The 17838-nt window shown below is 43.1% G+C and overlaps 1 protein-coding gene across 3 annotated transcripts in view; it reads right to left on the bottom strand.

The window, feature by feature from the left end:
* The window catches only part of ccser1 (coiled-coil serine-rich protein 1), a 189690-nt gene that overhangs the window by 151147 nt on the left and 20705 nt on the right, over positions 1-17838 (bottom strand). For all 3 annotated transcript variants that reach the window (XM_015972794.3, XM_015972795.3, XM_070546128.1), the window contains exons 2-4: positions 16701-17709; positions 16138-16555; positions 11845-12029 (exon numbers count right to left, since the gene is read on the bottom strand). In XM_015972794.3, coding sequence (XP_015828280.1) covers positions 11845-12029; positions 16138-16555; positions 16701-17684 — 1587 coding nt within the window. In that variant the 5' untranslated portion in view covers positions 17685-17709. The remainder of the gene's footprint in view (positions 1-11844; positions 12030-16137; positions 16556-16700; positions 17710-17838) is intronic.

Raw genomic sequence — 17838 nt, 5'->3', positions numbered from 1 at the left:
ACGTCAGATCCGGTAGTCGACGCACCACGCCTACTTGTTGCATCCCCAGGAGTTTGTAAATAGAGGAGGAATCTGTCTGTGTTTCCTCTAGTTCGCCATCTTCTCCACCTTTAACATCTCCGCCAAATACCGAAGAACCGGAACAATGTCCGTCCGCTACTAGGTTCCTTTCAGTTCAGGCTGCTGCTGGTGGCTTAATGCTGTGAAGGGGATTTTCTTGCCCCACTTTGGCTCTTTTAGTACCAACTGATCCTGGTTTAAACATGACAGCCTACTATTGTTACTGACCATGTCTACCCCTTTATGACCAACCCATCTTCTGATGCTTACTTCTAAGAGGATAACGCACTATGTCACAAAGTTCAGATCATCTTTATGTAATTTCTTGAAAATGACGATGAGTTCTATGGACTCCAACGACAATCAAATTGATCCAGCATGTATCAGTCAGCAGTAAGCAAATGTGCATTAACTATGTCACGCTATGTTATCAAAATGGACCTGAGCCTCTGGTCCACATGGTGGTTCTTAAAGCCAAAATGGATCCCAACCCAACGCAACTAAGGGTGTACCTAATAAAGTGGCTTGTGAGTGTTTATATTTTAAGATGTTACTGAATGCATAACTTTAATTAAATTTTGGACTTAGATAAAGTTTAAGAAAAACTAAAGAATCTAGTTTCTGAGTTTTTCATTAGCTACAAGTGTATGACAATAAATGTTTATGAACAGAGGAGAAGCAGGATATGGTTTCATTTATACTCCTTGGCTCTTACCTTTCTTCCATTACTCACACTCTGAAGGGTGTTTCACTGGCACCAGGGAGGAAAGAGGGAGATTATGCCATGTTTAGCAAAGTGTAAGTCCAGAGGCGGCTGCAGACTGTATAAAGCACAGCAAAGGGTTGAGTATATCCACAGCCTGTTTAATCTCTCCAAGAAGCTTAAACTCCCCAGGAGAATAAATAGGATTGATTTAAACTAACTTGCCTCCCATAGAGCTTCCTTATGTGTGATGAGAAAACTTCAAGTATAACCTTCTGCCAAAACTAAAACGGATCCAGCTAAATCATGCATAAACGCAATGTGTGCTCCCAGACAAAACAAGATACAGAAAAGCAAATCTGTGAGACGACTGGAGAAGTTTCCTACATATTTTAAAATATCTAGACATTGTAGAAATGTCCTCAGTTCTGTCTTGGCTTTTCGTGTTGCGTTTTTGTGTGGCAAAAATAACAAAACAAGACCAGGTGCTGTGCTGTGACGTCCGGGGAAAATGCTTTTTTTAATTTTCGTGGTCGGGGGTATCAGAAATGGCTGAAATCAGCAAGTGTGTGCAAGCAGCTGGCTGTAATTGTGGCCAACTTGCACCCAGTCACTCTAAACTCATCTGGAAGATTTAACGGCTATTTGGCAGTCAAGTGGAGAGTTTTCCTGTGAGAAAACTATTATCCTTACGTTAGATGAAAGCAGATAGTGTTTCAGACATTAAATACATGTGAATCAGTTCAAAACATTCTTACAACTGCAGTTGCTGTCTATAATTCTCCTCTCTTTTTCTGGAGATTATGAATTAGGGATGGGTACCTTTGACATTTGAATCGATCCGGTACTAATTCCCGGTACCTACGAATCGATACTGGTACTTAACGGTACCAATTTTCGATACTTTTGAGTGTTTATTATTTTAATTCTCTTTAATAATTAAATATATATTTTTCTCAATATATAACCATATTTGATAAATATCACGATAAATAACATACAACTGTTTGTATTTTAACATCGTCCTTGTAGTTTTATAAGCTGAAAATTAAACTGAAGCAAACATCTTTACTGTGAACTAAATTTACTGTGTATCTTCATTCCTTTTGCCGTCTTTTTTTCATTTGATTTTTCCTACTGGGAAGTTAGAATTTCCGAGGAGAAAGCAAACGCACCATTAGCTGATAACAATGGTAGCAATGGAAGCTAACATAACAAGCTAACGTTATCTTAAACAGTTTATTTAGCTGCTGGAGCAGATTAAAACGATGATGCCTCACACTTAGATCGTTGTCACTGGTTTCGTCTTCACCCATCACATTTAGTAAAGTGAAGCCAAACTTTAGAGCGTGTTCATGTTCTTCTAGTCGGGAATTCGGAGTTCCGAGGAGAAAGCGAACGCACCATTAGCGAAACGGAAGCCAACATATCAAGCTAATTATAATTACCTACCGGAGCAGATTAAGATGAGGATGTCTCACTTAGATCATTGTCGCTGGTTTCATCATCACCCAGTTACCCATCACATTTAGTGAAGTGGACCCAAGCTTTAGCCTGTGTTCTTTCTACCATGCTGCTCTGTTTACAACTGGTTCGCAGCGAGCGATGACATAACGCTCTTGCGCATGCGCAGCTGTCTTGGCAAGTTCTCGTTATGAAAGACGGGTACCGAAACGAGGCACCGTTTGAAATTACGTGAATCGGTGCACGATCGGTACTATGGAATTCGGTCGGTACCTTAAAAAGTACCGAATTCGGTACCCATCCCTATTATGAATATAAAGCTTGGTTCACACAGTATAATCATTCTGATTTTGACACTTTCCTCCCCTTCTGATAATCTTAAAGTTGCACACGAATACCATAAATGCTTTCAAGATAATCTTATGAGATAATCCTACCATCTGTGGTATGTTGGAATGTTGGTATATCTGGTCTGCTCAGAAGCACGTCGGAACTGCTTTTATCATAAATCCGGGTTTTCAAACATGGATTGCTTTGGTCTGATTCTTAGAGATAAACTAACATTCTGCCTGCTGAATGTGATGTGTAGCCAATCAGAAAGCGAGATGAGAAGCGTGCAACATGCTCCATCTACATCTTGTTGGCTTACTCCTTGGTTGCTTACTCCAAAGTCATATTTTATCATGTGAGATTTCCCTTCTGAGAGACGGATGTCTGTGAATGAAAAGGGTTAATGTGTAGTGTGTAGGTTTGGCTGAGTTACTGCATTCCACACACTGTATGACCAAAACTGGTATATCTGTGGGAGGTTTTTTAATCACCACGTGTGTGTTTGTGTGAATCCGCTCACTGTGTCATTTTTACAGTTTTATTTGCATCTGCTGTGTGACCTATGAACCCAAATATTAACCATAGTAATTGAGCTCAGGGCTTTTGTGACAAAAAATTATGGATTAAAGACAGAAAATTTGCATATGTGGAAAAGTGAATTTCAGTGTAAATTCTCAATTATTTACATCAGACAAGTAGCTCTGAGTAATATGTGAAAACTATTCATCACCTTATGTTTTTTTTTTCCTGTACTGAACGATTTTGATGATTATCACTGTATTAATATTTCTGTTTAAATGAAAACTGACCAGGACCACCACGGCACAATGAAATCTGTTTCTGTTTACTCAGTATTTATATTTCTGAATACTATGTTTCATGACTTTTATCTTATGTTTTTACCTAAAACGTATTTTATTCATCAACAAGCTTCTTATCCAGCCAGCAGCCCCACTAACGTGTTTGACCAAGCAGTTAAATGACACAGCATTTCCCCCATTCAGCCAGCAAAATAAACTCCTTTTACTTACTGATAAAACAGAAGCAGAAACTGCTTGAATGATCTGTTAGTGCAGTCAATAACCACAGCTTGCCCTCTTTGTCCAAATAATTCCATCATTAACATCCAAACACAAACACAAAGACAAAACTGAAGTCCAGACAGTCGAAATGGCTGAACATCTATTAATGTGAGACCAAGGCCCAGGCTGAGGCCTTTCTCCGGAGCTAGCTCTGAAGTCACGTGGCTCTGATGCTCATTAACTATTCAGAATTTTAAGCATTTCATTCCACTTTAACAGAAGTGTTAGAAAAAATTCACCCCTCTCAGAGTTGTCATGAATGTAAACTAGATCTATTAAACCTAAAATGGGTTTTTTGAACCAGGCTGTAAGCATCTTTATTTCTGCTCTGAAATTGCCATTTTTAACATGGGAGTCAATGAGGGTTTGCTCACTTCTGCTGACAGCCGCTAGTGGATGAGGTTGGAACTACAATTTTAGCCACTCCTTGGCTTCAAAAAATTTATGTTTATGTTTATGTATTTAGCAGACGTTTTTGGCCAAAACGACTTACAAGTGATAATCGGCATGTTGCCCTTGAGGCTAACAATAACAATAACAACAACAACTTGACATCAATCACGAAGAGTAGGAAACAAGGAGTGGACAGTAAAGAGGGGGGACGGGTGCAGGGAGGGTGCTAGTTAAGAAGATGCTCTCTGAAGAGCAGGGTCTTCAGGAGATTCTTGAAAATTGAAAAGGAAGCCGCTGTTCTGGTAGTGCTTGGAAGGTCATTCCACATTTGTGGAACGATGCATGAGAAGAGTCTGGGTTGTCCTGAGCGTGGTGTAGGCACTGCTAGCCGACGATCCTGTGATGACCGGAGCGGCCAGGCCGAGACGTAAGCCTTTGCAAGAGGATTCAGGTAGATGGGAGCCGTACCATCTTGGACTTTGTATGCTAGTGTTAGCAATTTGAATTTGATACGTGTTGCTAGTGGTAACCAGTGGAGCTCAATGAACAGAGGGGTGACGTGTGCTCTTTTTGGTTGATTGAAGACCAGACACGCCGCTGAGTTCTGGACCATTTGAAGAGGTCTCACAGTACAGGCTGGAAGACCAGTTAGAAGAGCATTGCAGTAGTCGAGGCGGGAGATGACAGTAGATTGCACCAGGAGCTGGGTGGCATGTTGTGTTAGGTATGGTCTGATCTTTCGTATGTTATACAGCGCAAAGCGGCATGAACGAGCAACAGAGGCAACATGATCTTTAAAGGTCAGGTGTTCATCAATCACAACACCCAGATTTCGAACTGCCTTTGAAGGACCCAGAGGTAGGAAGTCATTTTGGATTGAGATATTGTGCTGTATGGATGGTTTTGCTGGGATGACAAGTAGTTCAGTTTTAGAGAGGTTGAGTTGGAGATGGTGGGATTTCTTCCATTCTGATATGTCAGAGAGACAGTTTGATATTGATATGCAGAGACAGTGTGGTCGTCCGGTGGAAATGACAGATAGAGATGGGTGTCGTCTGCATAGCAGTGGTAGGAGAAGCCATGTGATCGAATGATCTCGCCCAGTGAGGTGGTGTATATGGCAAAGAGAAGAGGTCCTAGTACAGAGCCCTGGGGGACTCCTGTGGCAAGATGGTGCACGGTAGAGGATTGTCCAAGCCAAGATACACTGAATGATCGTCCTGTGAGGTACGATTCAAACCAGGCGTGTGCTTTCTCTGTGATGTCCATGCTAGAGTGTAGACAAAAGGAAGCCATGGTTGACCGTGTCAAATGCAGCCGATAAGTCGAGCAGGATAAACACTGAGGATTTGGCAGTCACTCTAGCTTCTTTTAAGGATTCCGTCACTGCTAACAGAGCTGTTTCAGTGGAGTGGCCCTTTTTGAACCCAGATTGGTAAGGGTCAAGCAGACAGTTTTGTGAGAGGTATTCTGTGATCTGTTAGAAAGCCACCCTTTCAATGATTTTGGACAGAAAAGGGAGGAGAGAGATAGGTCGGTAGTTCTCCACATGATTTGGAGGAAGAGATGGTTTTTTAGCAGCGGTTCAACCTGAGCATGCTTGAGAGAGGTGGGAAATGTACCAGATGTCAGTGAAGCGTTGATCACGTGTGACTGCTGCAGCTACTGTAGGAGCAATAGCTTGCAGCAGCTTAGTCGGAATGGGGTCGAGTGGGTATGTAGTAGGGCAGCTGCACGTGAGAAGCTTGGACACACAGTTCTCAGTGAGAGGGGAAAAAGAGGAAAATGAAGCAGTAGGGCTTGAAATGGTTGGGCTAGAAGGAGTTTGTGGTAGCGAATGTTCAGGAGTGGCCAGTTGAGTAAACTGTTTGCTTATAGCTGCCACTTTGTCAGTGAAGAATGAGGCAAAGGTGTCAGCTGATAGATTGTTGGTAGGAGGTGGAGACGGAGGGTTGTGCAGAGTTTTGAATGTTGAAAATAGTTTCTGAGAGTCAGTAGAGCTGAGAATTTTGTCAGTGTAGAAAGCTTTCTTTGCATCAGTGATGCTGGCAGAGAATGAGGGCAGTAATTCATGAAATTTCAATAGATCACCAGGATCTTTTGTTTTGCGCCATTTCCGTTCCGCAGCTCTAAGATTGATGCGTAGAGACCGGGGAGTATTATTTAGCCAAGGGTGCAACTGAGAGGATCTAGCAGGTCTAGTGGCTAAAGGGCACAAGTTGTTAAGACAAGAGCAGAGTGTGGAGCAGAGTGACTCGGTGTTATCATTCACTTCATAAGCAGAGAATGTGCTGGAAGATGGAAAAGTGGAGGCAACAAGAGAGGAGAAGTGGTTGGGTGCCAGATTAAGGAGGTTGCGGCGGAATGAGAACACTGGGGAGGAAGCAGTGAACCTCCCTTGTAGAGTCGTGCTGAAATGGATGAAGTAATGATCTGAAAGATGCAGCGGTGTGACAGAGATTGTGTCTATGGTACAGTTTCTGGTGAAAATGAGGTCAAGTGCTTTTCCAGCTTTGTGGGTTGGAGGACTTTGTACTAGTTTTAGATCAATTGATGACATTAGTGACAGGAAGCCTGATGAGCTGGGATTGTCCAGGTAAATATTCATGTCTCCAAGGACCATTGTGGGACAGTTGTGCTCAGGAATGGAGGAGAGCAGAGTGTCGAGTTCATCAAGAAAGTCTACGAGTTGACCTGGTTGGCGATATATGACAACCAAAAAGAATTTTTTCGATACAGTTACCTGGATGGCATGGTATTCAAAGGGGTTGTATTTAGTGATGAGTAGCAACTGACTGTATATCCATTTGTTGGAAATTAACATGCCCGTTCCACCACCTCGGCCAGATGCACGAGAAAGTGTGGTTAATTGAGAGCCACATGGTTTGATCCAGGTCTCAGTGAGAGCTAGTGCATCGAGTGACAGGTGGTTTGCATATGCAGTAATGAAGTCTGCTTTGTTTACAGCTGATTGGCAGTTCCACAGTCCCATAGACAGGTGGGTGTCTTCGGGGGGAGTTGGTTTTAGCGAGCGGAGGCTTTGAAGGTTGCAAAAGCGGTTTGCTGTGTGCGACTTTCCTCTGAAGCCAGTGATCACAGGTATAGGATAATGGCACATTTTGCTAGGTGTCGATGGAGCAGCGCCTGGGTCGAGTTTGTTTGCTCTGTGTACCTGCTCTGTGGACACGCGCAGGTAGACACGTATGTCTTTACCCCGGAGTGTCTTCACACCGGAGGGGCTGAGACACAAGGGCTGACGCTTCCGCTGACGCATTAGTTATGCCACCAAACTCTAAACAAATTTAGACCATACTGGCCCCTTGGTTTTATTTCATTGTACATAAAAAACATGAACACATCAAATGAATATTATCCTCATTTTTTTATGAAGATGGACACATTTTAGGCAGAAATTCCATTCCACAGAACACTTGAAAAGAATTTGCTTTATGCTATTATGTTTTTTATAAGTGCATATTTACACTGGTTGTTATGATATTCTGCTCTATGGTTTCTTGTGTATGTGACTGCCTGTTTCTCTATATATTACTGCTTTTTTGTCAAACACTTTGTGATTCTTTCTGCAAAAGCTGCTACATAAATAAACATTACTTACCGTAAATCCTCTAATACAGGCCCGGGCCTGTATTTGACTCAAGCTCATCAAGCTCCAGGCCTTTATTGGAAGGAGGGCCAGTATTAGAGACAGGCCTCTATTTCTATTTGAGCAAAATGAACTAATGGTTTGCTGGAGTTTTTGACAGTTAAAATTGTGCCCACATTTTCAAAGTTAAACACATTTCTTTTAACAACGGTAGTTTCTGCTTCAGCCCTCTCCCCCCTCCCCCTGCGCAGCAGCCGCAAACTCACTGATGTGCCTGCAGCCTCTCGGAGTTCCTGCTGCTCTAAACATTAAAATAATTATTTCATTTTCTGTTCCTCACTTCTGATGACCTTCAATGGTGTCTGTTTGTTGCAACAGCAGGTACAAAAACTAACTTGTTTTTATTTGACTATTTTTCTGTCCTGTCTGTTTATTATCTTCCTGCATCTCCTCTCAATCCTAAAGAAAAACTGCTGCCTGGGTTCATATATATTCACCTCATGAGTTACCTTTGAACTGCAGTTCTAAAATATCTACCGACCGCAAAAACAGCGGAGCGCTTGCTGTTTGGCGGCCGTATCAGTGATCAGTGCGTTGGAGGACAAGTTGATGCGCGCACCGCCCCGCTCCACAGCATGCAGCGAAACGCATCAGGCGCAAATAAAAGACAGAAAACATTAAAGGAATTGAACCGACATGAACGATCGCGTGTCAGTACCTACGGTCTGGCACAGCGCATTGCTGATCACAGAGAATGTGATCATACGATAATTCAATAGGGAGCGTGGTTTCACAGACGCGGAAGTGAGAGCGTCGGTGAAACGCCGGCTGCTCTAGGAAACCCCCGAGTGTTCGAGCGTCAACGAAGTGACACAGAAATGCCGGGCTTTCCAGAAGTAAGTAAGATAACTTACTATGAGCTGATAGTTCGTTGGATTGATCGGTAGGTTGGAAACTCTGATCATGAATCTGAAGAAACGATGACTGAGCTGTAAAGGCGACTTCCGTTTATAGCCGCGGTTTGTGACGTAGATGCGACGTGGAGGGAATCCCCGCGAGGGGCATGCTGGGAGTCCCTACTTCGCGGATTTTCACCTATCGCGGCCAGGTCTGGAACGCATCTACCGCGATAAACGAGGGATTACTGTAGTACATACACCCCCTACTGCTGCTCCCCATAGTGTTCTGCAGCATAATCAGCACGTTCTCTTTGAACTTGATAGTGTAATGACCTGGCTGGGGTTGTAAGCCAGGTGCATTCTGGGTATTGTGTTATATGTGTTTCCTATCGTTCTGCTAGTTCCTATGTGCTGATTTGCGTGTTGTGTGAGTGTTATGTAAGCCACAGGGAAGGTGATGTGTGTTCTGTGGAGCGGGTTGAATTAGCATGGTTAACTGACACCGTGACTCTGTGTGGTAGGAGCGTGATAGAGGATCGTGTCTGAAGCGTTATAAAGCTTGAAGAAAAAGCCTAGTAAATGTCTGCGTGAACCCCTACTGCCCCCTGCTGGTTGATTTAGGGACTATAACCCTGCCGCTGGGACGCTTGTACTTGCTTGTTACCACATTCCATCCGGCCACAATAAGAGACCGGCCATTATTTACCTCCGCTGACTCTGACACCGGCCAAAATTGGAGACCCGGTCTTTAATTGAATACCGGCCTGTATTAGAGGATTTACGGTACTTAGTTATTTTGTGTTAAATGTGTTGAGGTCAGGAAGCTGGAAGTTGTAGCTTTCCCTGACGTGTCTCCTTCCATCGCCATTCTCCTCCTGTCTCATATTATTGTCAATCTTTTCCCTCAGTAATAATACCACGACCATTTTATTTCCTAGAACTGCAGAAGAGATTTTATATGAATCATAGAGTAATTCACTGAGCTTTCTGTTATGAAGTTTACTGCAGATTGCTCCATTATATGCCCAAACAAAGGGCGTTCAATGTCTGTGAGATACTATAAGCTTTGAGCCAAGATTATAGACTGAATTTGTGTAGTTTCATCAAGTTTTCATCATGATTTATCCTTGATAACTACTCCTGAATGAAAACTGTTATGTACATATAAAACTGTAGAATAAATCAACAATTACTGCTGTTTAACCCTCTCAGGCTCAAAATAAGTTTTGATAAAAGGACGAACAACTAAGTCCTTCAGGGGTACTTCTGAGTTAAAAAATGCTCATGAAATACGTATGTGGAGTAACCAGGTAGGTAGGTTTTAACGTTGCAAATCTGCAACGCCTGCCTCCAGAGGGTTAATGTGATTTCCCAATGACATCACCAAAAACCTGAGCTGAAAAGCAAGTCATCTGCAAAAAAGTTCTAAAAAGTTAGTTTTTAAGGATTGGCAGCTTTTCTTCTGCCTTTTCCAATCTACCTTGGGGGGTCCCACAGGGCTCAATACTAGGACTTTTGCTATTTTCAATTTATATTCCTCCCCTGAGTGATATACTGCCTAGGTTTGGTATTAGTTTTCACCTCTATGCTGATGATGATTGCCAGCTATACTTGATAAGTCAGTTGATTGCCCTATTGACAACCTCTTGGAGTGTTTGGCTAAGGTCAAGACTTGGACGTCCAAAATGTTGTTGTGAGTCAATGACAGCAAGGCAGAGGCAGTAATATTCTGACCTAATGGTCGTGTTGATGCCACCATGATTGACTGTGGTGTTTTCAGCTCCCAGTTAAGGGCATCAGCAGCTAATCTCGGAGTGAGGATTGATAGTGCCCTCTGCTTTCATGGCCACAGTAATGGAGTGGTTTCTTCTCTTTTTCATTATTTGTGATGCTTGTCCAAGGTGAAATCACTCCTGACAAGATGTGATCCTGAGGCTATAGTTCATGCCTTTGTGACTGCATGCCTGGACTACTGTAATTCAGTCGTATTTGGTGCGAGCTAGGGTACTCTAGCTAGGTTGCAAATCATGCAAAACGCAGCAGCCAAATCTTTAGAAGGCAAGCAGAAGTTTGACTATGTCACTCTAATTTTAGCTGTGTTACACTGGCTGTCTCCTATTGGTCTTCAAAACTTTGAATGGGTTGCTGTCGTCTTACTTGGCATCCTTACAAAAACCTTGTGCCCCTGCTCGGACGCTACACTCAGAGAACCTTCTGCTGCTCTCAGCCCTTACGTCACACTTGATGAAGAGAGGAGATACAGCCTTTTCAGTGGCAGGTCCAAAGCTTTGGAACAAGCTTCCTCTGTCCATAAGTGCTTCTACCTCTGTAGTGATTTTTTTAAAGGCTGAAGACTTACTTTTATAGTTTGGCATTTACCTCTGGTTGCTAGTTTTTATTTGTTCTTCATAGATTATGTTCATATAATTTGTATGGTTCTCGACCGGGAAAGGGTGGCTTGCCAACTCCGGGTCAGGAGAGAGGTCCTACCGCAAGTGGAGGAGTTTAAGTATCTTGGGGTCTTGTTCATGAGTGAGGGTAGGAGGGATCGGGAGATCGACAGGCGAATTGGTTCGGCGTCTGCAGTGATGCAGACGCTGAGCCGATCTGTCGTGGTGAAGAGGGAGCTGAGCCAGAAAGCCAGGCTCTCGATTTACCGGTCGATCTATGTCCCAATCCTCACCTATGGTCATGAGCTTTGGGTAATGACCGAAAGAACGAGATGGCGGATACAAGCGGCCGAAATGAGTTTCCTCCGTAGGTTGGCCGGGCTCAGCCTCAGAGATAAGGTGAGGAGCTCGGACATTCAGGAGGGACTCAGAGTAGAACCACTGCTCCTCCGGATCGAAAGGAGTCAGTTGAGGTGGTTTGGGCATCTGGTCAGGATGCCTCCTGGACGCCTCCCTGGGGAGGTGTTTCGGGCATGTCCTGCCGGCAGGAGGCCCCCGGGTCGACCCAGGACACGTTGGAGAGGTTACATCTCCAATCTGGTCCAGGTTGCCTTGGGGTCCTGCCGGAGGAACTGGTGGAGGTGGCCGGGGAGAGGACGGTCTGGAGCTCCCTAGTTAGGATGTTGGCCCCGCGACCCGGACCCGGATAAGCGGAGGAAGACAACGATAACTTGTATTACTGTTTTATTGTATTTTATGTTTGTTTATCATTTTTTGTGAAGCACCTTGGTGTCATATCCTATGTAAGTAAGTTGCTATACATTTAAAGAATGAGTTGAGTTGAGTTTTTGAATCATTTTAAGACATCGTGGCTCAGATAAAATACCCCAAACATAGAGAAAGAGAGTTTAAGACTTACCAGACTTCCCAGTTTTGATGATGAGGAGTTGTTTCTGTGTTTCAGCAGACCACATCCCTCCACGCCTGGTGCTTCTCTGTGGTTTCCATGGACACGAGGCCCACCAGCCCCCTCCGATGAGGAGCGCAGACGTCTCTCCAACCGCATCATCTCATGGTAAGGGCTAGCGCCGCTACACAAAGTAGCTGGAGGACAGAACGAAACAAGAGAACCACCAAGTCAGACAGACAGAGACCAATTGAAATTAGATGTAAGGTTGACATATAATAATCTTTTTATTAATTTCTAAGGCAGTTAGTCAGACCTCTCTCCTCCGGGGAATATGGTTTCTTTCATAAAACCAAATGACTTAGCCTCTTTTACTTTTTCAGCTTTGTAAATGAAGTTAAATCTCCCTTCATGAAGCTGTTCAGCTATATTGCTTTTGCTCAAACTGTATTTACTTTTTTGAAATAATCAGGTTTATTCAGATTACCTACAGCAAGATGACTTTGTAACAATGAAACCCGGAAATGAATGTTGAATTTCAGGGGAAATACTCTGCAGAAAAGACAAGCAGAAGATTGTAGTAATTGCTCTACTGTGGTTTGCAGCAGACTAGAAGTGAAACAGAAGAATGATATCCTCTCAAAGAGCAAAAGGCTATTAAAAACAAAACAAAAAATCAGAACTCGGTGCCAGCTGTTTTCTCACTTCACCCCCGCACACTCACACTGTACACAAACACATCCTGTACAAACACAGCATCCACTGTATGTAATATGTATTAATCTATTAATACAACGCTTTGTGATTCATATCTGAGAAAGGCGCTATATAAATAAACTTTTACTTACTTACTTACTAATCTATTATCTTTGTTCTAGCTGTCACTCTGGCACACCACACAACAGATTTTCAAAGTTACCGTAGTTCTATTATTTTTCAGACCAAGTTATACCACAAAGGCCTGCGCTGGAATTAAAATAACAAATCAAATAACAAAATAAATTATATAAATGTTGTGTGTGTGTGTGTGTGTGTGTGTGTGTGTGTGTGTGTGTGTGTGTGTGTGTGTGTGTGTGTGTGTGTGTGTGTGTGTGTGTGTGTGCACGCGCGTGTGTGTGTGTGTCGGTGAGAGTGGATGCGTGTGTGGGGTGTGTTCTTGTATTTACTACAGTACATATTGGGGACCATTTTCACTACAATGTGGGGACATTTGTCAAAGTGAGGACATTTTTTTGGTCCACACTTTTTTTAGACGCTTACCAGTTGGTTTTAGAGGTATGGTGTGCATTAAGTTTGTTAAGGTTAGGGTTAGGAAAAGATCAGCATTGGTTATGGTTAGGGTTAGGGTATGGGTTAGGCATAGTGGAGTCACAAAAATTAATGAAAGTCAATGGAGGATCCTCACTATGATAGAAAGATGTGTGTGTGTGTCTGCTCTGTCTTCCAGATCCCCAGTGAGTCGAGGCGGATAGCTGCTTATACTGAGCCAGGATCCTCTGGAGGTTTCTTCCTGTTAAAAGGGAGTTTTCCTCTCCACTGTCGCTGCATGCTTGCCTAGTATGAGGATTGCTGTAAAGACTCTGACACTAGTCAGTGACTCGATGCAAACTACTGGATTCCTTATAGGAAACGTTTTACTGATTGGCTTAATGAACCGAACTGTATTGGAATGTTTACTTTGTAAAGTACCTTGAGACGACTCATCGTGATTTGGCGCTTTATGAAAAATAAACATTGTTGTGGAGTCAAACTGGTAGTTACACCAGTCCAATTGTAGCTCACTTCCTCTGAAAAAGATTTGCTCAAAATATTTTCTCACATTCGTACTGCTTCAGGTGGATCAGAGACTGGACCTTTTTAGCATTAAAACATATTCAATAATGCTAATTAATTTACTTTAAAGGGAACATATTGTGCAAAATTCACCTTTTGCATCCTTTTGTATTGGCAAGTGGGTCTCTACTGCCTTTATAATAATATAATAAAACTCCAAACATTTAAAAAACTTGTCCATCCACTTCCTGTCAATGTTTGGTTTTAGGAATTATGTGCTTTAAATGAGCCATTTCAAAAAGTCCCCATTCGTGGTGTCACACACGAGGAACCCAAGTTCCATGGGTCCCCTGACCGAAAAAAAATAATGTAAGTCAACAAAGCACTAAAGGTATTTTCTGGTCCACTTTTCCTTACGCCCCAAGTCACACATACTTTATGTTGGACTTCAACTTAAATGTAAATTATTGTGTGTGTGTTTCGACTATGTCACGTAATCTGAGATTTATTAGCTTGTAAAAATTCTTAATTAAAATGACAAATCAAACGTTGCCACTGCAAAACTCTTCTCCCCCAGCGTAGCTGCTCCTTACCACATGGACAGATTTATAGTGTGACGTTTAATGTTGCTTCTGTAGTCCTGGAAGAAGGATGTGAAACTTGCTAAACTCACAGCTATTTTTCTTCTCCTCGTCCTCCTTGTCTGGTTTGATTACATTAATTTGGTGAATCGAGAAGCTGGAGTCCACTACAAGTTTTCAGATAAACCTAAAAATAACTTTTGCCACCAAAATGTGTCATACTAATCACTTGTTAAACCCATGGCACATATCTAATGGCCTGGGGTCTCATTTATCAAACATTGCGTAGAATCCTTACTAAAACCGTACTTAAGCTCAGCAAAAAGAAATTACTTATGCCAAGTAGGTTTGTGATCTATTAAACATGGAGTACGCACAGCTGTACGCAATCTCCGCTTCATGAACCGGAGACTAACGAGAATGTTTCTCAGCTGCATTTTAGTCACATCCCACCCTCACCACGCCCACTTACTGCCATAAATAGTCAATGCAAAGTGCCTTGTGGATCTCATGCATATACATAAGCCGGCTGTTGCAGCGCTCCGCCAATGACATGGCGACCGTAGATCAAGGCAGATCAAGGAAGAGCAATTTCTACTCTTTGAGATACAATTTGTTTCGGTACTCCAAACGGTCTGGGTGTTGGAAAGAGTTGTTTCCAGAAAATGAGAAGGTCAAAAGTTAGAGTGCGGAATTTTCAGTTTAGAGTGGTAAGAGACGTTTTTATGAATTTAAATATCCTCAAACAAATTAACCGTACGACCACAATGTTTGGAGTACATTCATGATTTTTAGCTCAAAACGAAGGTATATCCGTTAGCTGCAAGCCAGCGTGCGTCTCATTTCAATCGGACTTACGGTTATCTCAAGACAATGCCAGAAATGGAGCAAAGGAGGGTCAATGCTCCTATCTCTGCCCATTATAATTTTTGTGATTTTTTCTGAAAATCTCAAGCCGTACCTCAACTTCTACCTGTGATTTTAGAAAAACTGTAATAGATATGTAAAAGATTGTTTAACCAGTAATAGCTGATGGTCTTGTGAGTTTGTCGAAACTTGAATGAAGTCTCTAGGTTAAAGATAACCTATAAGAGTAAGAGTTCAAAAAAGTGATAGGATTTAGCTGAAAATTGAGCAATCCCATTCATTTCAATGGGACCAAAAATCGCAGAAAAAGCTGAATATCTCAAAATGTAAAAAATATTTTAATACCAAAAGTCATTGCCGGCATAAGCTGAAAGAGCTGAAAGTTTTGATACCAAAATTATGTAAATAGTTGAAGAATTGTGAACATGAACGGGGTAACTATAAAGAGAAACAGGATCACTATAGTTTGAATGCTTTACAGCATTCAAACAATTAGAATATGCTGTAAATCAGAATTTAATTATAAAATAGTTGGAAAGAAAAGTTTTAGTGTTTATTTTTCTTATTTTTTTAGTTTTCTCACAGGAAAAATAATAATAAGGATCCAGAAATCTATTGATAAACTGAAATGCTTCATCCTCATTAGTGTCTCGGGGAGCTGGTGTCTATCTCCAGCAGTCAGGGGGCAAGAGGCGGGACACACCCTGGACAGGTCTGCAGTTCATCACGCTATCAGTCAACACTAATTGAAATTTGTTTAGTTCAGTTCGTGCAACTCCAAAAATTATGTTTTAACAAACTAACATGAACATTTGTTGGGTATTGTTTATTTCTTTATTCATAAGTAGTAAAAGTGAGCAGTAAAGTCTCAGTAATGCATTATTTCAGCTAACTAGTAAATATTTATCATCACAAAGGCAGTAGCGTTGCTGCCTGATTAAATCCCTCAATTAAAAACACAAGAGGGAGTCAGATGAGTGCAGCTTCAGAGATATGAGCTCCTGTCTCTCCTGTATCAGTGTGCGTCAGTGGTTTGAGTGTAAATCAGTTTCATTTGCACGTGGTTTGACTTTAGTTTTTGTACCTGCATGTGGTCTCCTCAAATGAGACGACCTGGGCTCATGGCAGCCGCAGAAGCTTCCTCTTTCTTGAAGAGAGCGTGTGTTTCTTGGCCTCCTTTCGTTCTTCTCTGGGTTTGAGTGACAGCCATCACTGCGAACCCCACACGCCTCGCTTTCACTTGTGGTTTCTGTGTGGTGGCCTGTCTGTCTCTCAAGTACCAACTCCATCTTTTTCTCTGTAGATTCTTCTTTCCTCGCCTCCTGTCTTTCCTCCTCCCTCTCCTTCCTCTCCTCCAGGGACTGCTCCTTTAGAGGTAGGCAGGCCACAGCCGTCTCTGGCTCAGAGAGCGAAGCAGCGGTTTCATAGTCCGTGTTGTTAGCTGTGCTGGTGTCAGGGTGCAATGGTTTCTCAGCACTGGACTGGGCTGGAGTGAAGAAAACCTGGAAGAAAAAGATGTTGTTGGATATGTTAAAAGTTTATTTTACTGACATTTACAAGTAAACCTATTAGTTAAAGTACTATGGCATGTTGGTTTCATTGTTGTTAAGCTCAAGCCTTTGCACATGAAATACAACGCAAAACTACCTGGGAAGCAGAAATTGCCACACTGAAGCCCTCAGGTGCAGGTGGGGGGTCAGGTGGAGCATGATCAGTAACCGGACCGAGCCCACAAGCAGGGTCTGAGGTTACACCAGGGCTGGGAGTTGGAAGAGCGTCCACCTCAGACACGGAGTCCTCTGTGATGGCAATAAACTCTGATGGGGTGATGGCTGTGGTTCGATCCTCTGATATCATAGGGGACTGAAGCGAGCTCTCACCGCCCGCTCCCATCAGCTCCCCGGGCCACGACCCCGGGGTGAGTTCTCCTGCCCCTGGAGTTATGGTGGTGGAGCTCGGAGGGTCCAGGTTGACTTCTGGAGGTCTGTGGTGGTCGGATGCACGGGAGAAGCGGTGGTGAGCGGAGAAAGATTTAGGAAGCAGCTGTTTCTTCTGGCGTGATGAGCGTCTGTTGTTGTTACTGCCTCCACTATAGTCATCAAGGAACCCGGAGTCGTCGCCTTCGTTGGCTCCCGAGCTGCTGATGCAGTTGATAAAGACATTCCGATTGGTTGTAGAGGAGGATGAGGAAGCTTTCTCAAACTCTTCCGTCTGAGAGCGTGAGATTTTCTTTTGCTTGTGGCTGCCAAAGCCAAACGAGTGGCGCGACTTTGGGCGCCTGCCACCTTCGCTGAACGCTGACACTGACGTTGATATTGGCTGCTGGTTGTTCCCATTCGCGTCGGTAGTCTGAGTCAGGGGAGGGGTGAGGTTAAGATTGATTGGTTGGACGCGGGGATCGCTGTTCCGCTTTGCTGCAAAACTGAGAGACGGAGCTCGGAAAAGGCTCCGGCGTTTACCGGTGCTGCCAGAACTGGAGTTGGTGCTGGAAGGTGAGGAGGTGTGAACGCCATTACCAACTCCCCCTGAAGACGGAGAGGACGGGAGAGAATCCTGCCTCTTATTGCCACTACGGCGGAAGATTGGCAGGCGAGAAACAAGTGTAGAACGGCGGGAGCCTGATTCGCCCATCTAGATGCTGAGATGGAGCGACACTCTAGAAGAAAAAAAAGAGACAAAAGACAAAACACAGCTGAACATAAATAGGTTGAGCCAGAATTCAACTTATGTTTATTTATTTGGCAGACGCTTTTATCCAAAGCGACTTACAATTTATAACCTATAG

This window comes from Nothobranchius furzeri, chromosome 17 (genome assembly GCF_043380555.1).
Source record: "Nothobranchius furzeri strain GRZ-AD chromosome 17, NfurGRZ-RIMD1, whole genome shotgun sequence".
NCBI lineage: Eukaryota > Metazoa > Chordata > Actinopteri > Cyprinodontiformes > Nothobranchiidae > Nothobranchius > Nothobranchius furzeri.
The sequence above is the reverse complement of the archived record's forward strand: the minus strand, read 5'-3'. Positions and strand labels throughout refer to the sequence as shown.